Source organism: Manis pentadactyla, chromosome 3, assembly GCF_030020395.1.
Source record: "Manis pentadactyla isolate mManPen7 chromosome 3, mManPen7.hap1, whole genome shotgun sequence".
Lineage (NCBI taxonomy): Eukaryota > Metazoa > Chordata > Mammalia > Pholidota > Manidae > Manis > Manis pentadactyla.
The window spans coordinates 71,342,908-71,370,703 of NC_080021.1; the positions used below are offsets into that span (position 1 = coordinate 71,342,908).

Genomic DNA, 27,796 nt, shown 5'->3' on the forward strand with positions numbered 1-27,796 from the left:
GGTTTAAAAATAGTTGGTATATTATGAACTAAAAATGAGAAAAGATTTTACATGCAGTTTTTCAATTTGATATGGAGAGTGCACTTTGATAGATTCCTTTCTTGTCAGATCCTTTAAAGTTCTTGGTGGAGGACAATACATGTGTTTCTTGCTGCAGTTTGCCTGAATTCCAGAAGAGGATGCTTAACCATTAGATTGCAGCTTTCTTAAAACTTATAAACCAAGAAATTGGTGATTTGTTTCATTAGGATTAGAAAACAATCTTGGGAGAACTCTATGTAAACTAAATATGCAGACTGAAATACATATACAGTTGACATATTGTATTTTTTTCAGGTGTACAACATAATGCTTCAACATTTATATACATTACAAAATCATCACCATAAGTCTATTCCGTCACCCCACAAAGTTATTAAAATTTTATTGACTGTATTCCCTATGCTGTACTTCATATCCCCATGATTTATTTTGTAACTGCAAGTTTGTACCTCTTAATGACCTTATCATGTTTCTCCCATCCCTTCAACCCCCCTCCCTCTGGCAGCCACCTCTTTGTTCTCTGTATTTATGAGTGTGTTTTGTTTTGTTTGTTCATTTGTTTTGTTTTTAGATTCCACATAAAAGTGAAATCATGCAGTATTTGCCTTTCCCTGACTTATTTCACTTAGCACAATACCTTCTAGGTCTATCCATGTCACAAATGGCCAGATTTCTTTTTTTTTAATGGCTGAGTAATATTCATTGTATATGAATACCACATCTTCTTTATCCATTGATGGTCACTTAACTTGCTTCCATATCTTGGCTATTGTAAGTAATGCTGTAATAAACCTGAGGATGCATTTATGTTTTGATTTGTTGTTTTTGTTTTCTTTGGATATATACCCAGAAATGGAATTGCTGGGTCATAGGATATTTCTATTTTTAGTTTCTTAAGGAACCTCCATACTGTTTTCCATAGTGGCTATGCCAATTTGCATTCCTACCAACAGAATACGAGGGTTCCCTTTTCTCCACATTCTCTCCATCACTTGTTATTTCTATTCTAAAAGGTGTGAGGTGATGTCTCATTGTGGTTGTGATTTGCATCTCCTGATGATTAGTGATGCTGAGCATCTTTTCATGTGCCTGTTGAACATCTATTTTCTTCTTTGGAAAAAAGTCTATTCAGGTCCTCTGTCCGTTTATAAAAATTGGATTGTTTGTTTGAATATACATTCTGAAATACCAATTTGTGTACCTAATGAAAAGTTGATCATTACAGCAGTAATAACAGAAACAGAGTTCACTTCATCATAAATGGTTCCAGACTGTGTGGGTTTATGTTTGTACCTATAAAATATTATCAGAATTTGAATGAATTTTAACATTAAATTTCTTTTAAAAAGAAAAAGATCTGAAATTTTTTTCATTCCCCAAAGGTGATCTGTCAGGTACTTTTTGTAATCTTTTTTGGCCTGCCACATCTTCTCCAGTGTTGCTCATGCAAATGTTCCTATGTATTTTTTTCTTCAGTCATGGGCTCTTGTTGACATTTTTTTAGGCAGTTTTAGATAATGTGTTTAGACTAATAGTCCTTTATAATACTTCATAAATACTATTACAATAAATTTTCAGTGTGGAACTAATGAGATCTTTTATACATTTTGTAAAAATCATAGATTTCTTTAGAGATCACTAGAATCATATTTATGTTATTATCCAAGTACAGGCAGTAATTTATTAGCTTATACTCCTTTAAAACATATACTTAATTGTTAAAATAATGTGACATAAGTGTCCTACAGAGGAAATCTACAAAACTGAGAAATATCATAAAATAGAAGGCACAAAAAAACAGAGTTCTATCTTGGAAGGAAAAACTAAATGTTATAAAAGTGGTGCTGTATCCAAATTAAATTTCTATACTTGGTGTGACAACACTTGTCAGTGACAAAGGAATGAAAGTTCAGTGCATGTAGTGGCTCTTTCAGAAAACTCAGGCATGTAGGGGAACAGAGAGGGTGACAACCAGAGGGGGCCAAGAGAGTCGGAGATTCTGTCTTGTTTCAAAGATAAGGAATCCTAGAACACATCTGAGTGCTGAGACTTGTTGGGACAATATAGGGAGTGAAGGAGGGATATTGTGATTCAGTGGGATGGAGGGGAAGGACATTGGTAAACGCATCTGATGGCCCAAGGAAGGTCCCTGAAAAGCTGTGTTGGGTGAAGGGATTGGCTTTTGAAAGAAAGGGTAACTTGAGGGCTGTGTTTTTTCTGAAAGTATGAATCCTGAGAGTGAGGGGATGGATAAGAATTACCTCAAAAGTTTGAGAAGAGAAGGCTTGAACATAGGCATTTTAAAAGGTGAAAACTATTTCACTAGAAAAACAGTAATAAGATTGCTGGATAGTGTTTTTCCACAAATTTATAGTCATAGGATTCTATCTAGTTTTGTGACTTCCCCACATCCCCAACTCATAGATTTTCTGCTGCAAGTATGGGAGAGGCCAGAGGTTGAGCCTAGGTTTTTATCTTGATGAGGTCATTGATTGCTCCTCCTAGCTCTGTGTCTAACAATAAATGCAGCCTTCTCCTAGCAAGGCTGCAGCCAAAGCAGTTTGCTGTGGGACATCCCATTCAGTTAAAAGCAAGATGGGATAGGAGGAAGCCATGGGTAGCCATGTTTCAGATGCTTTGGGAAACTGAATTAAACTTACTCAGTGTGGGACAATTCCCAAAGTTTTCTAACAATTCTAATTATTTTGATTTTTTAAAATTAATCTATTCAAAATGTTTATCTTCTATTACCTGCTTGTGGGAAAATGAAGCAAAAGCATTTTTCCTTAGAATGGAAAACATGGAATATTTAAAGTTCATAACTGGTAAAATAAGATGTAAATTTTAGATAAACAAAAAGTAAGAATTAGTACTCTCCATGTTTTCTATTCAAAAGCCATATTTAGAAGCACAATCAATTACATTAACCTGTATTTCCTACTGATATCTTCTTCTTCTTTCATTTTAGGAAATAGTCTAGTAAGTTTAACCTTTCATTTATTTAGTCTTCATGGATTAATTGAGTACTTCCATTTAGATATGATGAAACTTCGTAGATTTTTAGGTAAGTGATTTACCTAACCCATTTAACAGTAATAAAATTTATACAAGAACTTGTTTCAATTTGTATCAGTTATATCAGTGAGCTGTTTCTCTAAAACAAACCATCCCAAATCTCGTATCTTAAATGACATGCATTTACTTAGCTCCTGAGTCTTTGGGGATGTTGAATGCTGCTTCTGGTCTGGCTGAGCTCACTTAGGCACCTGAAGATGACAGTAGATGAGATGCATGGTGGCTCTGTGGGTGTTGGCTGGGGACTCAGCTTGGACACTGGGCATGACCTGGCTCAGCTCTACATGGTCTCCTATTAAATTAAAAGGAAGCAAAGGAATTTGTCACCTTAATAGATTCACATTAAAAATAAAAAAGAAAAGTATGTATTTATTTTACAACAACCTGAACTTGTTCTAAGAGTGGCAAGCAGCTTCCTGGGGAGAGCTGCCTTGCCCAGAACCCTGGAGCCCGGGCTCAGCACTGGCCCACCTTCACCTCTGCCACAGCCATGCACCTCTTGGCTGGAAGCCAGAAGACTCAAAGCTGTTGATGGCCTGATAAAGAAATGGGGACAGTGTCACAGTCAGTCTCTTCATCAGCCACAGCTTTCTGACAAAGATGCCCCAGTTTCTGAACTTTCCTAAATTTTTGTAGGCTAAAACTTAAGAAGATCTGGTACATTGCAGTTAGGTCCCATCTCCTCTTTTTCCAATCCCAGAAATCTCTTGACAGTAAACTTTAAAGATTATTTTGAATATATTTAAATGTACAGCATCCTGTATTAATACTCCTCTGCTAGGAAAGGAAGGTGAAGTTGTTCACTAAATAAGGAAATATGTAAAGAAAAAAACCCAGCACTATGGAGATTCTTTGTTATTTTTTTAAGGAAGAAGATATTTTCTTTCCTCTCAAGTACCAGACTAAGATAAATTTATTACTTAGGACTTATGAGAAACTTTTAATGCATATTTATTTATAAATTACATGATTGTAACACTGTACTAATATATAAATTATAAAACACAAAAATAGATATTAACAAGAGCATTTAATTTAAAGGATGCAATCAAGATAAATACAGAATTTGAATGATGTTTCCCTCTGACCAGCAAGTTGTAGCTCACCTCTTGGTGGGGCTGGTGCACTTCACTGGGAGGCCACTAGAGGCACACTTCACTTGGAGGCCACTGGACTAGAGTGTTAGGCTGTAGGGTCTGCAGTGCAGGTTGAGGGCAGCAGGCTTCCCCTGAGTCCTAATCTGCTGTTCATGATAGCGTAACAGACACTGAGCAAAGAAGTCAGGATTAACAGAAGACCCATCCCTACCACTGAAGAACTAAATCCAGATCTGAAACTGACCCCACTGGTGACGCACTCCTGAGGTCACTATCATACACCCAACATCATAGTATCTTGGAGCTTCGTAGAGATTTTTGCTTACTGATGAATTTCTAGTACCTAGAAGAGTATCTGGCACAATAAACATTTGTTGAATGAATTGTACTGTTTTTGTTAAAAAAGAGAAACTGTTTTTAAATTTATGAGTCAGAGGAGTTTGGCACAATGAAACAGAAAAAGAGAACAACTGTAATTTTAACATGAACACCTTATTTAAAAAGTTTCAAACAAGCCAGGAGACAAAGTGGTACATGTGAGCTAAAGGTGATTGTCATCATTCTGAATCTTAACAATTAGATGGTAACCACATGAAAAAGTAAGTGGAGAACTGATAATTATCACAGTTTTTGTATTTCTACATGCTTCCCACTCCTAGAGGTTCTACAATTAAATTTAGGGTCTTTTTTCTTTGATGCAGTTATGATTCAAGAAGATTACCATAGTCAAAACCCTTACCACAATGCAGTCCACGCTGCAGATGTTACTCAGGCCATGCACTGTTACCTAAAGGAACCTAAGGTAAGATGTGGATGTTTACAGTAGGTGAAAATCCTAAGAAAATTCCTTTGATGAACTTTGAAGTACTTTAAGTTAGTGATTTGACTCAAAAATCAGAAGAATCCTTCACGAAAATGAGATCCAGCTGGATCAGGTTCCCAACTGTGGCTGTACTTGGGCAGCACTGGACCCAGGTGATGGTGGAGGCAGGCTGCAGGGGTCTGGGCAGGGCCCAGATCATGTGAGGCCTCCAGGGCCATGTTCACTCCCCTGAGCTGCTCCTGAGCTCTGCGGGGCAGGGGCAGTGCTAGTCTGTTCAGTGACGGATAGGAAGCCGCGGGAGGGAAGCAGAAGACCTGAGAAAGCTATACCAGTGAAAGAAGTCAGATGAGACCAGCACCGTGAGTGCTTGTCGGGAGCTGTGTTGGTGCTCCATGGAAGAGTGTGTGGCCTAGCTGGGCGACAGCCTCGGGGAAGGAGAGAGGGGGACGGTTTGTAAGGTCTCCCAGGAAGAGTGACTAGGCTGTAGTGTCTGAATGCTCTTGGGGGATTGAAACCAGGAGAGGCCCTGATGCAGACAGCCGTGGGCAGCTGAGAGGAAGTGTAGAAAAAAGGAGCACGTATTTGGGTAGGTCTGGTCAAGTCGATGAGTTCCATCTTGGCTGTGTGGAGTGACATGCATTTGTGCAATATGCAAACGGAGGTGTCAGAGTTGGTTAAGGTCTGAAGTATAGGGGAGAAACAGGGCTGGACATACATCATCAGCAGTAGGTGATAATGAAAACCATGTTTGCCCCCAGATGTTTCCTACCCTGGGAGGTTCTAAAATTACATCTGCCTGCTCTTAGCCCACTTATAAACTCTTCTCCCCTGGGATCTGAGTGCCAGCTAAATGTTAGGAGGGAAAGGAGGCTGACTCACCCAGTTTGTGCTAGTCGATGCCAACTTTGAGAATAAAGCCCTGTAGTTGCCAGTCTTCTCATTTGTCAAGAGATTGTGGAATATGTGAAAATACTCCAATTAATATATATAGATATATAAAAACTTTTTAAAGTCAAGTAAATATATATATATATCAAAACTTGTTTTTAAAAAACCACTTTATTGTGGTATCACATACGCAATAATAAAATGCATACATTTTATGTGTACAGTTTTGACAAATGCATACTCCCAAGTGGCCCAATTTTTAAGTTAAGCGTTAAAAAACTCTGGGCCAAGCCTGAAGCCTCTGTTTGAGAATCTTTGGGAAATAATTGATAAGTAATCATCATACAGCCAAGTAAATTGGATGACGGACACAATGCCATATTCTGTGGAATGCAGAGGAGGTTAATCTAGTCCACACATCTATGAAGGCTCCTCCCCTCCCATCTCCCATGGCCACACCCAGCCAGAAGCCGGGGGCCAGGAAGCTGGGGTATGTTGGGGCCACTAGGCAGGGCCAGAAGATCAGGGCAGAGAGGACAGAGCGAGGAGCGCCGTGGTTGAAAACAAATACAAACGTGGTCTCCCCATGTAGTTCTGGCAATACTAATGTTAAAGTCTCTGCCTACATAACTCTGATACTTCTTATTTTAAATGTTTTTTGCCTGTGCAGCTCTGATAATTCTTACTTGAAAACTCTTAGTCAAATCTTCAGTTAAGTATATAGATAAGATCACTGTGCCCTAAAGTGCAACAATTCCCTTCTTCCTGACATAGTTTACATTTAAAATAGAGTCACTCAAAGTTTTAAAAGTGAATTCTAAAAAAAAAAATGTTGATTATATCTCTTTTATTTCCTAGGCCTTGGCATGCAATCATATTTTCAAGTGTTTTCATTCATTAATTCAGTTCATTTTCCTGATGCTAGGAAACCAGACAGGAAATGTCCCAGCCTTCAAAAGGTTTACATCCCTGTGGAGGGACAATCATTAAATGAACAGATAAATAGAATTTTTTGGGGGGTATCAAAATAATATAAAATCACCTGGGCAACATTGTGGTTACTAGATTCCCCCTATTATCAGGTCCCCACCACATACCCCATTAGAGTCACTGTCCATCAATGTAATAAGATGCTCTAGACTCACTACTTTTCTTCTCTGTGCTATACTGCTTTCCTCGTGCCTCCCGCTACCTTACATGTATTAGTCATATTGGCCCTTAATCCCCTTCTCCCTCCCATCCTATCCACCCTCCCCAGTCCCTTTCCCTTTGGTAACTGTTAGTCCATTCTTGGGTTCTGTGAGTCTGCTGCTGTTTTGTTCCTTCAGTTTTTGCTTTGTTCTTATACTCCACAGATGAGTGAAATCATTTGGTACTTGTCTTTCTCCGCCTGGCTTATTTCACTGAGCATAAGACCCTCTAGCTCCATCCATGTTGTTGCAAGTGACAGGATTTGTTTTCTTCTTATGGCTAAATAATATTCCATTGTGTATATGTACCACATCTTCTTTATCCACTCATCTACTGTTCACTTAGGTTGCTTCCATTTCTTGGTTATTGTAAATAATGCTGTGATAAACGTAAGGATGCATATGTCTTTTTGAAACTGGGATCCTACATTCTTAGGTAAATACCTAGAAGTGGAATTCCTGGATCAAATGGTATTTCTATTTTGAGTTTTTTGAGGAACCTCCATACTGCTTTCCACAATGGTTGAACTAGTTTACATTTGCACAGCAGTGTAGGAGGGTTCCCCTTTCTCCACATCCTTGCCAGCATTTGTTGCTCCTAGTCTTTTCTGTGTTGGCCATCCTAACTGGTGTGAGATGATATTTCATTGTGGTTTTAATTTGCATTTCCCTGATAATTAGCTGTGTGGAGCATCTTTTCATGTGCCTGTTGGCCATCTGAATTTCTTCTATGGAGAAATGTCTGTTAATATCCTCTGCCCATTTTTTAATTGGGTTATTTGCTTTTTGGGTGTTGAGGTGTGTGAGTTCTTTATATATTTTGGATGTTAACTCTCTGTCATATATGTTATTTACAAATACATTCTCCCATACTGTAGGATGCCTTTTTGTTCTGCTGATGGTGTCGTTTGCTGTACAGAAGCATTTTAGCATGATGTAGTTCAATTTGTTCATTTTTCATTTTGTTTCCCATGCCTGAGGAGATGCCTTCAGGAAGAAGTTGCTTATGTTTATATTTAAGAGATTTTTGCCTATGCTTTCTTCTGAGAGTTTTATGGTTTCATGACTTACATTCAGGTCTTTGATCCATTTCAAGTTTACTTTTGTGTATGGGGTTAGACAATAATCCAGTTTCATTCTCTTGCATGTAGCTGTCCAGTTTTGCCAACATCAGTTATTAAAGAGGCTGTCATTTCCCCATTGTATATCTATAGCTCCTTTATCATATATTAATTGACCGTATATGCTTGGGTTTATATCTGGGCTCTCTAGTCTGTTCCATTGGTCTGTGGGTCTGTTCTTATGCCAATACCAAATTGTTTTGATTACTATGGCTTTGTAGTAGAGCTTAAAGTCAGGGAGTATAATCCCCCCAGCTTTATTCTTCCTTCTCAGGATTGCTTTGGCTATTTGGGGTCTATTGTGGTTCCATATGAAGTTTAAAAGTATTTGCTCTAGTTCATTGAAGAATGCTGTTGGTATTGATAGCGATTACATTGAATCTGTAGATTGCTTTAGGCAGGATGGCCATTTTGACAATATTAATTCTTCAAATCCATGAGCACGGGATGTGTTTCCATTTATTGGTATCTTCTTTAATTTCTCTCATGAGTGTCTTGTAGTTTTCAGAGTAAAGGTCTTCACTTCCTTGGTCAGGTTTATTCCTAGGTATTTTATTCTTTTTGATGCAATTGAATGGAATTGTTTTCTTGATTTCTCTTTCTGCTAGTTCATCGTTAGTGTATAGGAATGCCACAGATTTCTGTGTATTAATTTTATGTCCTACAAATTTGCTGAATTCAGATACTAGATCTAGTAGTTTAGGAGTAGATTCTTTAGGGTTTTTTTGTACAATATCATGTCATCTACAAATAGGGACAGTTTAACTTCTACCTTGCCAATCTGGATGCCTTTTATTTCTTTGTGTTGTCTGATTGCCATGGCTATGACCTCCAGAACTATGTTGAATAAAAGCAGGAGAGTGGGCATCCTTGTCTTGTTCCCAATCTTAAAGGAAAAGTTTTCAGCTTCTTGCTGTTAAGTATGATGTTAACTGTGGGTTTGTCGTATATGGCCTTTATTATGTTGAGGTACTTCCCCTGTATACCCATTTTGTGGAGAGTTTTTATCATGAATGGATGTTGAATTTTGTCGAATGCTTTTTCAACATATGTGATGATCATGTGATTTTTGTCCTTTTTGTTGATGTGGTAGATGAAGTTGATGGGTTTTTGAATGTTGTATCATCTCTGCATCCCTGGAATAAATAATACTTGACCATAATGGATGATCTTTTTGTTGTATTTTTGAACTCGATTTGCTAATATTTTGTTGAGTATTTTTGCATCTATGTTCATCAAGGATATTGGTCTCTGATTTTCTTTTTTCTAGTGCCTTTCCTGGTTTTGGTATTAGAGTGATGTTGGCCTTATAGAATGAGTTTAGAAGTATTTCTTCCTCTTCTACTTTTTGGAAACTTTAAGGAGGATGGGTATTAGGTCTTCACTAAATGTTTGATAAAATTCATCAGTGAAACCATCTGGTCCAGGAGTTTTGTCCTTAGGTAATTTTTTGATTACCAATTCAGTTTAATTGCTGGAAATTGGTCTGTTCAGATTTTCTGTTTCTTTCTGGGTCAGCCTTGGAAGGTTGTATTTTTCTAGAAAGTTGTGCATTTCTTCTAGGTTATCCAGTTAGCATGTAATTTTTCATAGTATTCTCTAATAATTCTTTGTATTTCTGTGGTGTCTGTAGTGATTTTTCCTTTCTCATTTCTGATTCTGTTTATGTGTGTAGACTCTCCTTTTTTCTTGATAAGTCTGGCTAGGGGTTTATCTATTTTGTTTATTTTCTGGAAGAACCAGCTCTTGCTTTCATTGATTCTTCCTATTTTATTCTTCTTGATTTTATTTATTTAACCTCTAATCTTTAGTATGTCCCTCCTTCTACCAACTTTGGGCCTCATTTGTTCTTCTTTTTCTAGTTTCATTAATTGTGAGTTTAGACTGTTCATATGGGATTGTTCTTCTTTCCTGCTGTAGGCCTGTATTGCAATGTACTTCCTTCTTAGCACCACCTTCGCTGCTATCCACAGATTTTGCAGTGTTGAATTGTTTTGTCAGTTATCTCCATATATTGCTTGGTCTTTGTTTTTATTTGGTCATTGATCCACTGATTGAGTAGGAGCATGTTATTAAGCCTCCATGTGTTTTGGGGCTTTTTCGTTTTCTTGGTGTTATTTTGTTTCTAGTTTTATACCTTTGTGGTCTGAGAAGATTGACCAAATTCAATCTTTTTGAATTTACTGAGGTTCTTTTTGTGGCCTAGTATATGATCTATTCTTGAAAATGTTCCATGTGCACTTGAGAAGAATGTGTATTCCGTTGCTTTTGAAGAAAGTGTTCTGTAGATCTCCATTAGGCCCATCTGTTCTAAAATGTTGTTCAGTGCCTATGTCTCCTTACTTATTTTCTGTCTGGTTGATCTGTCCTTTGGAGTGAGTGGTGTGTTGAAGTTTCCTAAAATGAATGCATTGCATTCTGTTTTCCCCTTTAATTCTTTAGTATTTGTTTCACATATGTAGGTGATCCTGTGTTGGGTATATAGATATTTATAATAGTTATATCCTCTTGTTGGACTGACCCCTTGATCTTTATGTAATGTCCTTCTTTGTCTCTTGTTAACTTTCTTTGTTTTGAAATCTATTTTGTCTGATACAAGTACTGCAACTCCTGCTTTTTTCTCCCTATTTGTTGCATGAAATATCTTTTTCCATCCCTTTACTTTCAGTATGTGTATGTCTTGGGGTTTAAAGTGAGTATCTTGTAGGCAGCATATTGACGGATCTTATTTTTTTATCCATTCAGTGACTCTGTGTCTATTGATTGGTGCATTCAGACCATTTACATTTAGGGTGATTATAGATAGGCAGGCTTTAGACTCGTGGTTACCAAAGGTTCAAGGGTAAGTCTATCTAACAGTCTAATTTAACTCAGTATGCTATTATAAACACAACCTTAAGGTTGTTTTTTTTCTTTTTCTTCCTCCTCCATTCTTTATGTATTAGTCTGTACTGTTTGTCTATCCCTTCATTGACTTTGAGGGTAGTTGATTTGATTTTGCATCTGCTTAGTAATTAATTGTTCTACTTTCTTTTCTGTGGCTTTATTTCCCCTGGTGACAGCTATTTAGCCTTAGGTATACTTCCATCTATAGCAGTCCCTCCAAAATGCACTGTAGAGTTGGTTTGTGGGAGGTAAATTCTCTCAGCTTTTGCTTATCTGAAAATTGTTTAATCCCTCCTTCAAATTTAAATGATAATCTTGCTGGGTAGAGTATTCTTGGTTCAAGGCCCTTCTGCTTCATTGCATTAAGTATATCATGCCACTCTCTTCTGGCCTGTAAGATTGTTGAGAAGTCTGATGATAGCCTGATGGGTTTTCCTTTGTACATGATCTTTTTTCATTCTCTAGCTGCTTTTAAAAGTATGTCCTTATCCTTGATCTTTGCCGTTTTAATTATTATATTAATTAATCTTGGTTTTGTCTTCCTTGGGTCCCTTGTGTTGGGAGATCTGTGCACCTCCATGGCCTGAGGGATTATCTCCTTCCCCAGACTGGGGAAGTTTTCAGCAATTACCTCCTCAGTGACACTTTCTATCCCTTTTCGTCTCTCTTCTTATTCTGGTATCCCTATAATGTGAATACTGTTCCGTTTGGATTGGTCACACAGTTCTCTCAATATTCTTTCATTCTTAAAAATCCTTTTTCTCTCTGTGTCTCAGCTTCTTTGTATTCCTCTTCTCTAATTTCTATTACATTTACCATCTCTTCTATACATCTAATGTACTTTTAAATCCCTCCATTGTATGTTTCATTTCAGATATGGAATTTCTTAGTGATTGAATCTCAGTCCTAAATTCGTCCCTGAGTTCTTGAATATTTTTCTGTTCCTCCATGAGCATATTTATGATTTTTATTTTGAACTCTCTTTCAGGAAGATTGGTGAGTTCAGTTTCATTTGGCCCTTTTTATGGTGTTTCTGAGATTTTTGTTTGAACCAGACTCCTTTGATGTTTCATATTTGTATGTGGTGCCCTCCAGTACCCAGAAGCTCTAGTCTCTGGAGCTCCTTAGCCCCTGGAGTGATGTCAGGGATTGCAGGGGAGCAGCACTGGTGCCTGGGAGGAAAGAGCTATTTCCTGCTTCCTAGCTGCAGTGCCTGTCTCCACTGTCAGAACCAGTGGACCTAGGAAACATGTGTAAGCCTGTTCGCTTTGAGTCTGTAGCTGCCATAGGTGGGGCCTCCTTCTGGCTAGCCTGATGCCAGGGCAGGGACTGCCGGTTTGCAAGTCTGTGCCAGGAGGCCAGGAGGAAGGCGCAGCAGGCTGTGTATCACAGGGGGTGCCTTGGAGCTGAGTAGCCAGCCGGAGGGATGGTGTGCCTGAAGCTCTTCAAAGTTCACAACCTGCTGGGCAGGGCATGCCCAGACAACCTTGTCCACCTATCTCTTCTCCCTCGCAGCAAGCTCTGTGCAAACCCCACCCCTTCAGCAGCCCTCTAGCTGCTAGGAAGGCTCTCAGACTGCCCATCTTTCCTTTGTCCCAGAGTGGCCAGATGTGGATCCCTGTCCTCCACAAAAGGCTGGAATCTCAGTCTCTCAAAGTATTCCACCTGTCTCAGCTTTCCAACTCCACTAATCTCCAGAGTACCATGCAATGTAGGTTTGTGCTCCCAAAGCAGATTTCCAGAGCTGGGTGTTCAGCCATCCTAGGCTTCCACCTGCTCCCTGCTCTGTTTCTCTTCCTCTCGCTGGTGAGCTGGGGTGGGTGAAGGGCTTGGGTCCTGCCGGATCATGGCTTTAGTACATTACCCTGTTCAATGAGGTCTGCTCTGTTCTCCAGGTGTATGCAGTCTGGTGCAGCCTTCTTTCCTGTTTCTCTTTTAGGATTAGTTGTATTAACTATATTTTTGTATTATATGTGGTTTTGGGAGGAGTTCTCTGTCTCACCTCTCATGCCGCCATCTTGAATATGCAATCTAGATAAATAGAATTTTGACATACACTGTGCTAATTACTGCTACGAAGTGAATAGAGTAATGTGCTGGAGAGTGGCTGGGTGGATGGCAAGAGTTTACAACCTTACATAGAGTGGCCAGGAATAACCACATAACAGAAAGTGAGTATTAGAGGAGTCAGCCATAAAAAAATCCGGGTGCAGAGGGAATCATAAAAAGAAAGGCTTAAGTATAGTATTTAGCAAGAAAATCTGCTTTCAATTTTTATATCTTATGATATATTTAAGAGCTCATTTCTTTTTTATAAAGCTCATAAAGTTTTCTTTCTGACCAAAGATTTTTTACAAGCAGAAATGTTACATTTTTATTGAATCATTTTGCATGTGTAATTTGCTTTCAAACTTAGAACTTGCTTTCACTTCACAGAACTTTAAAAAAATTCAGGTGCTTCTTTTCACATTTCTGTGTTTAATGGTTAACTCTTTAATCTACCTCAGATTGTTTGATGTCATGTGTGGTCAGCCATTACTTGTTTTTACTAAATCTAATTATTGTATCCTCCCAGAATGGTACATGGCTATGCTTCTGCCACTTCTGTTTCAGTTATCATAAGAATGTAACACCTTTGCATATTGCTTAATTAATTACTCATTCATAACATATCTACAGCCATGTCCACACATTTATATGTCCTCTGGGATGACCCATATAGCATGTCCTCTGTTCATCTTGATTAGTAAGCAGTGCTTTAAAAATCTGTCTTTTTAAAAATGTATTTGCATATCCATCCTCATGAGGAAATCATTTTCTTCACCACCTAGTCTTCATTCATTGAACTTCTCTATATACCAATTACAGATAACATGGAAGTAAATAATATATAACAAACATTTTCGGCCTTCACACATCTTCCAGCTCTCCAGGGGATTGAAACCTTTGGAGAGTGAATTTTTTTCAGACTAACATGAACTTGACAGTGGGAATAGAAAAAGATTTATTGTGGCATAGAAAGGAAATACTAGAATTTGAATCTAAATTTATTTTTTATCCTGTATTTTTCAATTTTCATTTTTGCTTCACATGTGTGATGTAAATTCAGTATCATAACCTAAGAGTTAGTACACTTACACTGGTGGTAGAGGCTCAAAATTTTCTACTACTGGGCACAGGATCATACATGTTCAGAGAGCATCACCCTGATGTAAACCTCAGTAAAAGTGAGCTCTGCCTGCTGTTATTATGGCAGGACATGGAAGTGCTGTAGGAACCCAAATCAGCCCTTTGCTGGGGAAGGTGCTGGAGGCAGAGAACAGGTGGGGAGGCTGGCAGTTAGTGGTGTTGGGCCTGAGAAGATGAACAGGAGTTGGCCAGGAAGTGAGAGGTGGTTCATGAAAAGTAGGTGATATACGCAAGGTGATCATGCTTTATCATTGAAAGTTTCAGTCAGGTAATAAACTGATTTATTGTGATTATTGTATCAAGATTAATAATTATTATTGAGAATAAATTTTTAATTGTTTATGTGATTGCTTTTTCTGACCCGAACTCATTGTATATATTGTTCTGAATATCTCCATCTGTTAGGAGTGGATTTTATTACAGACTTGGGATAGGCTGTGTCTCATGATTTCTCAACAGCTTCCTTAAACATTAGGACTTCGGAAATAACTTTGCATTTTAATTCTTAATTGAAATCCAGTAAACAATTTGTTGGTACATAAACACCCTCAGCTACAGATCTTCTGTACTGTACACTTAAAAATCTGTTAAGAGGGTAAATCTCATATGAAGTGTTTTTACTGTGGTAAAAATTTTTTTAAAACCTCATAGGTCTTTCCTCATAGTGGCTACAGTAATAAAAATATACAAACCTGTGTTTGTTGTTTTAAAACATTATTTCTTAAAAAGACACTTTATACTTTAGCTGACATCTTAATTAAGTCTGTTTAAAATGAAACAGCATCAGGATGAGCTTTGTGAAACCCATGTGGGCAGGGGCACTGTTCTCACACCTGCCCCCAGAGCCATGAGGAGACCACCAACTGGCAGGTGCTTGGTGACCTTAACGAACTACTTGAAAATCATGAAGGGGCTAATTCAAAAATCTTGTAATGGTACAAAATTGTTTTCCAATATGTCTGCAATTAGTTCTTCTTCTGTCGCACTTTAGCTTGCCAATTCTGTAACTCCTTGGGATGTCTTGCTGAGCTTAATTGCAGCTGCCACTCATGATCTGGATCATCCAGGTGTTAACCAACCTTTCCTTATTAAAACTAACCATTACTTGGCAACTTTATACAAGGTTAGTGCAATTTTATCATTGAAATTTAATTCTCTTGCATTTTAGAAAATGTTTCACGTTTTAAAGAAGTGAAAGTAGTACATGAATTTTCAATGAATGTTAGCATTTTTCCAAGATTAATATCGCTTACAGATAAGTCTTTATTTCGGAAAGAGACTTAATAAGTAACTCAGATATGCCCTTTGTCATAGAATACCTCAGTACTGGAAAATCACCATTGGAGATCTGCAGTGGGATTATTGAGAGAGTCCGATTTATTCTCACATTTGCCATTAGAAAGCAGGTAGGTTGGAGTAAAACAATTTTAATTTTAAGAGCTATGAAAATTAAGTTGACAAGCCAATTTTGTAAGTTTTAATTCTGTTGTTACATTCAGGCTTTCCACAGTTTTCAGTTTTTGTCATAGAGGGTAAATTATTTTATGGATTTGTATCAAAGTTTTAGTAATTTAAACCTACCCTACAGTATAGTCAGTAGTAGTTTTTAGTGAGTTTTTATGAGAGATTATTCCATAGATTTGAGTACTATAAATTTACTTCAAATATATAACAGCTCAGCCCTAGTTTACTGCTAACTTATATAACTAGTATCACATATTTCCATTTTATGCTCATTTGAATAAAACCTTAAGCTCTAGGTGTAAAGGTAAATGGGACAGAAAGTAAACATCTATATAATAAGTAGATTTATTAAAATTTGTTTCAGGAAGTTTTCTAAGCTGATAAGGAGTGAAAGAATTCTTCATATCCTCAGTCACACAGTTCTGGAGTCACTTCTGGAGCTATAGGATAAAAAGATGATGGAAAAACAAAATACTAATTTCTTAGAAGAGATCATTTACTGTTAATTAGGCCATTTGAAAGCTAATAAAAAGTGTTAATGTAAATGAGCCCAATATAATGGCAGTTAACAAAATCTCATTTCACGGGTCCACAAGGAGAAGCTTTCATTGGTGCCTCACTGAGAGGCTGCACTTAAAAAAAACCATGTAAGTGGCTATTAACAACCATCTAATCCTAGAAAAAAAGTGAGGCATAAAAATATGTTTGGGTATTAAAATTTAAGTTGCTAGCATTGTTCTTTCCTTTTTCTCTTTCATAATTTTAAACATCCTTATAAAAAAGTTAAGTGTTCTGTATAATGACCATAAGAAAAAAGCTGGACTTTATTATTTATTTTTTTTAATCTTTATTCATGGATACCATTTGGAGTTATGACAATACTTCTGGTAAGTAAGTAAAATTGTTTCTTGCTGTAGTACAAATATAAAAATTGCTTAAATTATACAGTGTTTGTATATATATTATAAATTATCTTTTTCTTGATTAAGGCAGGTTAAAAATGTTTGCTTTATTTTTCCCCTTTTAATCATGTTTTGCATTTGAACCTGTTGACTTCTTAGACTTAATACAAATAAAAACTGGAAATAAGGAACACTACGTAATAGCATTCTTTTTTTTCTCCACTTAGAGTTTATTTTAATATTCAGTATTGTGAGCCCTTTAATCTGTGGACAACTATTTACTGATCATTATGTAATGTTTGCAATAGCCCATTGGAACAAAAGTCAGGAACTTTTTTCAAGTTTCTCTTGTTACTTGACTTAAGAGGTTTTAAAGTCATATACTGTATCCGTTATTTGTATTAACATGTTACCTTTTCCCTTCCAGAAAATTTGGATATTCATACAGATAACTGATTCTCAAATTTGATCCTGAAAACACAGTTGAATCTGAACTTTATGAAATTGTTTGGTGGAATTTCATTAGTATTTAATCAGGCAGTTCAGTCAAGATGTGTACAGGAGTCAGCTGCTGAATGGGCTGTTCTTCCTCCTCTTGAACCTTTTCTCTGCCTTTCAGAAATCAGTCACCAAAAAAGAAACCAAAGTTATTTACCCTCAGCACATCCTAAGAAAGAATTATCTTGAATATACCAATCTTGACAGATTTTTTGTTTTTTAGGCGAATACTTGCACCTTGGCAGGCAAAATAAAAGCACTCTTTTTGGAATGTTTGCATATTGGTATTTTCCTGAAACCCTATTGGTTTAGTTTTGATTATTTAATAGTTTTTTTGATGCATTCTTTAAAATTCATTTTTTGCAATACGGTAAACCTTGAATGGCAATTAGAGTATCTTAGAGCTCTGCAAAGCTTTCTGAGTAAAGTTTAAGGAAAAAAAATCAAGAAGTAACTATTTAATTGAAAGTCTTCTATTTTCTCTTTATATTTCTCTACTTCCAGGCAACAAATGGAGACTCAGATAGGTGCTTTGATATTAGCCACAGACATCAGTCGCCAAAATGAATATCTGTCGTTGTTTAGGTCCCATTTGGATAGAGGTGACTTACACCTGGAAGACACCAGAAATAGGCATTTGGTTTTACAGGTAAAATGGACTTGGAAAGGTTCTATTTCTATGGTGGATTACATGAATATTAGAATAAAAAAATGAACTGTAATAGTGTAGTTTTCAGAGTGGTTAAATCTTGAGGAAGAGTAGAATTTCCTTCCATTAGTACAACACTTTCCAGAAGGCGAATCTGCTCCCTAGGAAAGCACCACTATTTTTGTATTTTTCATACTTGAAATTCCTAACAAGAACAATTTTTGCAAGATTAGGGTACCAATCAAGAAACAGCATTTTATTTTAAAAAGTTCTCACCTCTAAAAAGTAAGAGAGAATTGGATGCTGTATTTGTAGCTTTTTGGTTAATCCAGTCCTTATGCTTGGCTCTGCAGTATTTATTATCAAGCATGTGTAATTAGGTTAGCAGTCTTATAGCATTTCTGCAAAAATGATTGGTAGATCTAGTAGCATCATAGAATTAATATAAAAGATAATTTTCTGTTATAATTTTGTCTTTTTTTAAGGTGGTCTTTTCTTAACTATTTAGAGTATATTTAAATTAAGTAAAATGGAGAGTTCTTTTTTTTCTTAAACAATTGTAATATTCCGTTTACTAGATGGCTTTGAAATGTGCTGATATTTGTAACCCATGTCGGACCTGGAAATTAAGCAAACAGTGGAGTGAAAAAGTAACAGAGGAATTCTTCCATCAAGGCAAGTTACAGTATTGAGTGATAATTAATCTGTTCAGCTCATTTTTAAACATCATGTATGTAAAATAACCCAGATGTTCCCAAGAGTCTAGAAGTAGATGCTTGATCTTTATAATCATTAACATAAAATTGAACACCTGCTTTGAAAATTAATAGTTCTCTTTTCTAGATTTATAGACATAGATCAGGTTGGAAATTTTGCTTTACAGAAAGATTTCTCTGACCTTGCACCATCCATATCACATGTAGAGGGTATGGCCACATGAATATGTAAGACACTTTTTGTGATTTAAAGCTAGGAACTAAAGATCTTTATTTCATGCACCTTCCTTTTATAATAATGCTGACAGAATTACAGTCTTGGGGTAACATCTAATAAAAGTTTTCCACCTCCAGCATTTAAAATAGGATTATTAGCTGGGCAGCCCTTATGTGTGTGAATTATTTAAAAAATTTTAAACTGATTTAGAAGCCATCTCATGAGGATTAAGTATGTTATGTTTTTTACAGGTCTAATAAAGGCTTTAATTATATATGTAACTAATAGGTATGTTCCATATTAATAATTCTGTCTCATTTTTTAATTTCTAGGAGATATAGAAAAAAAGTATCATTTGGTTGTGAGTCCACTTTGTGATCGTCAGACTGAATCTATTGCCAACATCCAGATTGGTAACTATACATACTTAGATATAGCTGGTTAGAAAAATGCCTCTGCTTTTAATTTTATCAAAAAGAGGATATACATTTTGAAGTGTAAAATATTAAAAGTGTGCCCATTTCTATTTTTTAAATAATTTAGGAAACTTTACCCCTTGCTTTTCCATTTTTGGGGCCTTATAATTTACTGTCATTTGATCTTATGTTGTAAAAAGCATAATGTTTGCAGAGTAGGTAGCAATAATTTTGTTTCTGTTCTAAACTGGAAGAATACGTTATTTGCCCTGTAGTAGCTCCTTTGGCATAATTCTTGGACTGCCATGTTAAAGTGAAGAAGGTGACCATGGAGTTGGATGATAAAGTGAAGACCAATCTTCACTACTGCTTACTTTTCTCTTTTATCGCTGCCTCATGGTTTGGACACCTGTTCAGGCCTGTTGTAATCTGCCCTGGAGGTGTCCCTCACTCTTCTCCCCCAGACCTTTCCCCTCATTTACCTCCCACATCTTGGGACTCTACAGTGTGTCCCCAAGCCACGATGCCCCTGCCCTCTCTGCTCTGCCAGTCCTCCCCGTCTACCTAATAAATTCCTTTTTCCTAAAGGTCCAGCTGAACTGTCCCCTGCTCCAGCAGGTCCATCACTCCTGTTCCCGGCTTCCAAAGCCCTAGAGTTGTATCTCTCACAGCCCCCAGGTCCTCATCCTGCCTTTGGTGGTGTGTCTCGGGGCCTAGCTCTGCACTTGAGAACTATTTGCTGAGTGAGCCGGAGACATGGTAGAGAGCATAGAGAAATGTGCCATGGCTGAAGTAGATGCAGCTTGGGCAGAAGAACAGAGCATGATTGCCTAGCACTGGGGGTTTGTTGAGCATGAACTAGGATGAGGCAGGGAGGCAACTCAGCAAGGGATTGAAGGAAGAACGTGATTTGGTAGTTGGTATCAAGGAGGAACTTTACAGATTAAGTTGAACAGTGAAATGTGTGCACAAACTTTAGAAAGATAAAGCTTCTAGAAATTCTGAAGATAGCATAATACTGTGGCATAAGATTCTGAATAGAGCACTGTGCTGTAAGGTCAGAAATTCAGAAATGTAAATCTGACATTGCAAAGGATCCCCATGTGGAAGCCAGTGACTAGTAACTATTTGACTGCAGAGGTGAAGGTGGAGAAGAGGAGTGAGGCCCAGGCGGGGGTGCCGGGCGGCAGAGGTGTGCAGGCTGGCCAGGGGTTCTGGGGAGGTGAGACCAAGGATGTCTTTCCTTTGGGGTGATGAGAAGACAGTTACGTAAAACAATCTCCAAATGCAAATGAATAGCTGACACAGGGGCAAAGGGAATTGAATCAGAGATAGGCGAATGGGTAGTAACCTCACCGTAGCTACCATAACTGTTTGCTGAGTGAATTGCCCCCTGGATTGATGAGGGAACCTCCAAATTGTGATTTTTAAAAGGGGAAAGAAGCTAGAGCCCTTAAACTGTTCATCTCTGTCTATAGATCTGTCAGGGTGGACAGTTCTAGATTGGTTTTCAGAGGACAAGGTAAGTGGTGATGGTGGTTGACATCTGCTGGTCTCTCACAGCCACCCTATGAGACAAGTACTGCCGGTACCCTCTTCTCCAGATAGTTTGTCCAGTCTATACGCTTAGCAGACATTCATCTTTCTGACGTTAAATCCCAGGTAAAGTGGAGCTTGGACAGATTCTATTTCTGGGGTAAATGATGTGACTGTTAGAATAAATACTATGCTAAGTAATGATTACTTGAAGCCAGGTCAGTAAGTAGAAGTCACGTTTAATACAGTTTCCTTCTTTGCTAGGAATCCTAGTTTTGTCGAACAAGAAAATACCATTTACTGGGTAAGAGTAAGACATGTGACAGGTGTCCTGGGGCATCTGTGGGGATAAGATAGGGGACTGTGGGCTAGTATAGCCAAGTAGATTCACAGGTGACTGATAAACAGGGTCCTGCCCTCAGAGAGGGCATAAACAAGGTTATGTCCATGGTGTCCATTCTTCTTAGGTACGTAAGACCTAAAGGAAATTTAGGTTAATACAGGGCCAGAAGTGACAGCTCATTTGTTGGACGTTAGAAGCAGCATCCAAAAGTTCCAAACCAGTTGGAACAATGGGAGAATCAAATACGATGGCTCATGTAAAACCTCCAGGAATAGGGTTCTGCATTTGGGTACAGAGTTCCACCTGCCCCTGACTTAGCTGTGGTCTAAAAGAGATAGGGCTCTGGGTGGCTGGTGGTGCAGTGGCGTCAGGATGGCTGCCAGGAAGCTGCTGTGTTCTCATCGCAGTAATGACGTTGCTCTAGTTTGCTGCCTTTCTCCTCACCAGAACAGACATGTGTCTCTTTCCTGCTGTAACCCTGACCACTCTAGAACAGTGCCTGGCACATAGTAGGTTCTCAGTTACTGTGTGTGGAGGGAATGGGAGAAATGAGACATCCTTATTTCCAGTGTCATAACTACTATTTCAGATGTTGTGATTTGTACACTTAAAAAAATTCAACCACCAGACCATATATGACTTTTCTAATTAAAAGTAGTGGGTTCTAATTGCTTTAATTCTGGTGAGACTTTTTTGTTCTTGGCTAAAAGGAACCTATGTTGTTTGTAGTCCACATGGTGTTTGCTGAAAAGAAATTTTCAGAGATGAAGAAAATTAAAGCACTGTTTCACAAGCAATGATAGAATTTGAATGTACATTCTCCCTGTCCTTATCGGATCAGAAGTTGAGGAAGAGAATGTTATTTGTTTCTCCTGATACATGTGATTTGATAGAGAAGGTATTTTTCCAGGAGGCACCTTTTCATCTCTGTGTAGTATTAAATCAGACACAATGTGCACATTTGAGTTACAGAGCCCGTAGATGGCGATAACCCCAAAACTCCTCAGTTTCCCTTCTGAGTGTGAATTAAGGGGGAATCAATCATATGAGCTATTCATAAAGTAGGACCCTGGGTGCACTTTACTGTTCACTTTGTTTAATCTCCTTCTCTGTGCTTTTTAGACTCATAACTTTTGTTAGGAGTTTTGGCTTTCTAAATTTTGAGTTAAGTGAAATGGCCATCACTAAAACAAATAAGTAAACATAATGGCCCTCATACAGTGACTGGGTGTTCAGATTCCTAACCCCGAGGGGATAGCCCTGCGAACCCCCAGCAGCACCCCCCACCCCCACAGTCATCCTGGACCCCCACCGACCTGGAGGATGTGCCTCATGGCCTCCGCTGTCTCATGGCAGCTGTCCCCGGGATTGTGTCATGCCTGCTCTCCTGGGGGCTGGCAGGGCTGCTGTGTTTGCATGAACAGGAGGATATGGAATGAGAGGAATCATCAGAAAGGACTTGAGATGTTCGTCAGTTCACCTTTCCCTGAAGTTCCATTGAATTGCTTAATAGATTCTTCAGTAAAGATACATTACACACACACACACACACACACACACACACACACACACACACACACACACACACACACACACACACACACACGGCTCTTTTGAAAAGTAAGGTGGTTTTGGTAGTAACTGGAATAGACTTGAGAGTAAGCAGCACTGTGTAAATGTTTTCAAGATAAAGTTTCAGAATGTGCATTAATGCCTTTTTTCTCTTATTTTCTCAAGGTTTTATGACTTACCTAGTGGAGCCTTTATTCACAGAATGGGCCAGGTTTTCCAATACCAGGCTGTCCCAAACAATGCTAGGACACATGGGGCTGAATAAAGCCAGTTGGAAGGGGCTGCAAAGAGAGCAGTCCCGTGGTGAGGACACGGATGCTGCATTTGAGCAGTTGAACGCCCAATTATTACCTCAGGAAAATCGGTTATCATAACCCCCAGAATCAGTGAGACAAACTGCCTCCTGGAGGTTTTTTAGAACTGTGAAATGGGGTCTTAACTGCCAAGGTTTCCAAGTGAATGATGCCAGCATTATTTATTTCCAAGATTTCCTCTGTTGGATCATTGGAACCCACTTTTTAATTATGAGACCTGAACATAAAGCAATATGCACCTGGCTGTCCTGCGAAACCTTGAATATGCAAAGCCCAGCGGGAGCGAATCCTTAAAGGAGTAACAAAGGAAGTTTTGGGGTGTGCCACGTGTTTTTCAAAACATTTGTTCTTCAAACCCTGAAAATTGAACTGAGTCTTTCAACAGAAATCTCTCGGAATTTAACCAGTCTGATGCGACAGTGTGTATCTGTACCTCCCACTAAGTTCTCTCTGAGAAAATGGAAATGTGAAGTGCCCAGCCTCTGCTGCCTCCTGCAAGACTTGATGTTTACAAATCAGCTCTGAAATACTGGTTCTCCATTTGCCTTGAGGCATGATTGTGAAGGAACCACTAGGAATTTAACAGATCAAACCTTAAACTGCAGCTCTTGTCCCTGGTTTGCCTTTTTTCTTCTTTGGATGCCACCAAAGCCTCCCATTTGCTGTAGTTGTATGTCCTGCCCTGAAAACTGAGCATTTCTCATAGCGTACCACCAGGCTTTCACTCCAGTGCTGTTCGGCAATGCAACTTTTTTTTAACTCTTGGTAGTTTTGATTTGGGATGGGAGGGGAAGAATGCCAGTGTCCTAGCTGTATTATGATTCTGCAGTGAAGACATTGCATGTTGTTTTCACTACTGTACACTTGACCTGCACATGCAAGAAAAAGGTGGAATGTTTAGAACACCATAATCAGCTCAGGGTACTTGCCAATTTGAAATAAAGTGGGATGGGGAAGTGTGTCCTTCAGAGCAAGGGTACTAAAGTCCATTTCACTGCAGTGAGTGAGAGGTATGTTGTGTGTGAACGTATGGGTGTGTGTTTGCGTGCATGTTTGTGCATGTATGACTGTGCATGTGTTATATTTATCCATTTGAGAAAGCATCTGAAATGTAAGCTTTTATTTATTATTTTAGAATATGATATAATGAGCAGCCACACTTGGGAAGGGAGGTAAGCTGTAACAGATTGCTCCAGTTGCCTTAAACTATGCACAAAGCTAAGTGACCAAACTTCTTGTTTTAATTTGAAAAAAGTGCATTGTTTTCTTGTCCCTCCCTTTGATGAAACGTTACCCTTTAATGGGGACCTTTTGATGTGAATAGATGTTTTCTAAGACAAATTCTAAGGACTAATTTTAAACTTAAAACATTCCACTTTTGTAATTTGTTTTAAATTGTTTTATGTATAGTAAGCACAACTGTAATCTAGTTTTAAGAGAAACCGGTGCTTTCTTTTAGTTCAATTGTATTTCCCTTGTTACTGTAAAAGACTGTTTATTAATTATGTTTACAGTTCGTTGCAACAGCCATTTTCTTGGGAGAAAGCTTGAGTGTAAAGCCATTTGTACAAGGCTTTGCCATACTCATTTTAATATGTGCCTGTTGCTGTTAATTTTGATGAATAAAAACTTATCTTTTCACATTTTTATCTTTGATATTTACCTTAAAACTCAAACCTTTGGAACTCATAATGCTGAATTACTAGAAAATCAGAGATTTAGCTTCTTGGTTGTGACATTCACTCATCAGATATTTATTCAGGCAGAGCTGGGTTCAGGCACAGTCCTGTGGGCTGGTAGCTGCTATTCCTGCACCTCACGAGTGAGCAGGCTGAGGCCCTGGTTATGCAGTTTGCTCAGAGTCCTGACTTAGACACAGCAGAGATCAGCTGTGAGCCCAGGCTCCGTGACTCCACAGTTGGGAACCGCCTAAGACATGGCCTCTTGCAAGTACTGAAGTCCTAGTTGTACTGGCTTTTTTAAAGTGAAGTAATAAGAAATGGCCATTTAATTCTACTTGATTGATATCAATGTAAGAAAGATACCACTGGACCTCTCCTGTATCTTCCCAAGTCAAATTCATTAGAAGGGGTAGAGTGCAAAGTTTAAAACCAAACATAGTCATTTGCTTAGAAGGATGATGTCCAGTAGAAATAAAATGCCAGCCACATAAGTGATTTTCAGTTTTTTTATTAGCCACATTCAAAAAAGAAAAAAGAACCATATGGAATTCATTTTAATAACATTTATTCCAATATTTCTAATATATCTTATCATTTCAATATGCAGTCATTATAAAAAGCAGTTACTGAGATATTTTACATTATTTGGTTGGTACAAAATCTTTGGAATCTGGTACATATTTTGCATGTAGCAGCACATCTCTATTTGGTGCCACATTTCAGGTCTGAATATCCATATGTGGCTAGTGGCTACTATATAGGACAATGTAAGTACAGAAGTTTGATGGTGTGGCTGAGTGTTACCTGGAGAAGATCATCTGGCCACTTACATGAGGAGGCATCACCTTGGCAAGTTTGATATATCCAGAGCCTGATGTTACAAGGATCTTTACAAGCTCACAGATCTAGTGTGTCATCACATGGAAAGAACTATCTCACAGCAAACTCACATTAACCAACCCCACAGTAACTGGTGTTTTTTAAAAAGTGTTAGTATTTTAATTTACAATGAGAAATATAACAATCAATCATTCTCTTCCTTTAGGCAAATCTTCTTGGGAAGTCAGATTATGACCAGCCAGTTACTTGGTGAGCATGGATTCTGAGCCAGGGAAACAAGTTGCCTCATGCATCCTTCTCCCTGAGGGGATAGACCTGCTCATATTTGTTTGTGGACCAGGGTACTCTCTTCCCCTGGACAGTGCTAGAGATTCTCTGCCAGTAGTTGCTTCTCCACTTCAGCTTCTTATGGGCACATCCAGTAGATTTATCAATACCTCCAGCCCTGTCGCACTTGAGCCTGCCTGGTGCCATCTGCCTGTGTATGACTGCTTACTTCTGTTCTGATCCGTGGTATGTTTCTTATTGTTTGATATTCAAAGGGTTATCTTCTTATTTCCATTCTTGGGGGAGATACATGAGTGTTGCTCCCATTTCCTGCCCACACATAAAATAAACCCATTGAAAAGCTGTGTTTGTTACATATATGTGGGAATCATCATCTATAGCCCTGCTGCTTAACATTGGTTTCTAGAAAAATTTGAGGAAACAGTTTAATAATTTAGAAGATCACATTGAAAATAAGTAATTAAATATGGAACAGAATGCAAAGCTCACATGAATTTTTAAGATAAAACAGAAGACTTAAAAGAATTGTTGTGCATGTAGCTTCCCAATGCTCCAGTAGTGGGGGCCCCTCCTCTGCTCTTGGGTAAAGGTCCTAGGTGAGAAAATTTTGGCAAGCCTTAGCTTAATGGAAAAGACAAATCTGGTTCCTGGTCAATATTTGTACTGTGTAAAGGTAATGGTTTATAATGATCCTCTTTGTATAAAAGTAGTACATATTTTATGTCCTTTGTAAACCTGGGAAATACATTTGTACCTAAGGTACAGGTAAGAGGTGCTAGTAATTCTTTGAAGATTCCTACAACAGTCTCATTTTTCCAAAATGCTTTCTTGACTCTTAAAGCTTTCAATTTTCTTAAAACTTTAAAAAGGTTTTCACATCAAAGGTTTACTGTTTCCATGTGTACTTTATTAATGTATAAATATTTTGTTTAAGTTCCCTGCCAGTCAGTATCTCCTGCTTAGGAAAGTATACAGTGATCAATAGGGAATATAAATTCAGTAATGTTTTTAAATGTGCATATTAATCACTATGGCAATCAGCAGATACTTGAAATACATAGTTGTATAGACATGTGCAGAACTTAGCTGAATCATTCCTTGTTTGCTAAGGATCTGTAGACAACCTCTGTCTTCTGGAAGGCCCGCAAGGGTCTGTAGTCCATGGGTGGAATGACCACTATTTGGGGGTGAGCTGAGGGGCACATAGTAGGTCTCCTCCATCTTCTTGTCTCTTGTGCTTATCATGTGGCTAACATAAATTGGGCCATCAATAAATGTTTGTTGAACAAATTAATTTGGTATTTATGTGTTTCCTTTTTAGCTATCAGTCTCATTAAATTATATTGAAAGTAGTCTGTGCTGAAGTCATGTGGTAAGCAATATCCAAGTTCCTCTATGTGTAGAGCATTGCACTGGATGTAATAAAAGTATCAAAGAGGAGGCGGAGCCAACATGGCGGCGTGAGTAGGACAGTGGGAATCTCCTCCCAAAAACATATATACTTTTGAAAATACAACAAACACAACTAGCCCTAAAAGAGAGACCAGAAGACGCAGGACAGTGGCCAGACTGCAGCTACACCAGCGAGAACCCAGCGACTGGTGAAAGGGGTAAGATACAAGCCCCGGCCCGGCGGGACCCGAGCGCCCCTCCCCCCAGCTCCCGGCGGGAGAACAATAGGCAGAGCGGGAGGGAGACGGAGCCCAGGACTGCCGAACACCCAGCCCCAGCCATCCGGGCCAGAGCGCAGACACAGTGCATGCCCAGGGGGCCCTGGATACTGGGAGAACAGGGAGTAAGACCTCTGAGCGGGTGCTGAAGCTGATGCCCCTGTGACAAAGAAAAGCGGGGGCTTTTTGAAAGTCTTAAAGGGACAGGGACTTAACAGCTTGACGGAAAAAACCCAGGTCACAGTACAGCAGCTGGAAATTACAGGGAAAACCGGGTGCACTAACCCCCTGGGCAACAGCTCTGAGACCCCTCACGGAGGCAAACAGTCAAGCAGCCCCCCCATCCATCACCCCACCGGGCGCTGCGAAAGCAGAGAA

At 38.5% G+C, this 27,796-nt stretch overlaps 1 protein-coding gene across 3 annotated transcripts in view; it reads left to right on the plus strand.

Annotated features, from left to right (window-relative positions):
- The window catches only part of PDE7A (phosphodiesterase 7A), a 131,360-nt gene extending 104,318 nt beyond the window's left edge, over positions 1 to 27,042 (plus strand). For 2 of the 3 annotated variants that reach the window (XM_036907494.2, XM_036907495.2), the window contains exons 6-13: positions 3,011 to 3,106; positions 4,916 to 5,016; positions 15,303 to 15,434; positions 15,626 to 15,717; positions 17,680 to 17,824; positions 18,403 to 18,499; positions 19,090 to 19,170; positions 22,790 to 27,042. In XM_036907494.2, the coding sequence (XP_036763389.1) occupies positions 3,011 to 3,106; positions 4,916 to 5,016; positions 15,303 to 15,434; positions 15,626 to 15,717; positions 17,680 to 17,824; positions 18,403 to 18,499; positions 19,090 to 19,170; positions 22,790 to 22,998 (953 nt within the window). In that variant the 3' untranslated portion in view covers positions 22,999 to 27,042. The remainder of the gene's footprint in view (positions 1 to 3,010; positions 3,107 to 4,915; positions 5,017 to 15,302; positions 15,435 to 15,625; positions 15,718 to 17,679; positions 17,825 to 18,402; positions 18,500 to 19,089; positions 19,171 to 22,789) is intronic. The other variant, XM_036907498.2, reaches the window with a different exon arrangement.
- The last annotated feature ends 754 nt before the right edge of the window (positions 27,043 to 27,796 follow it).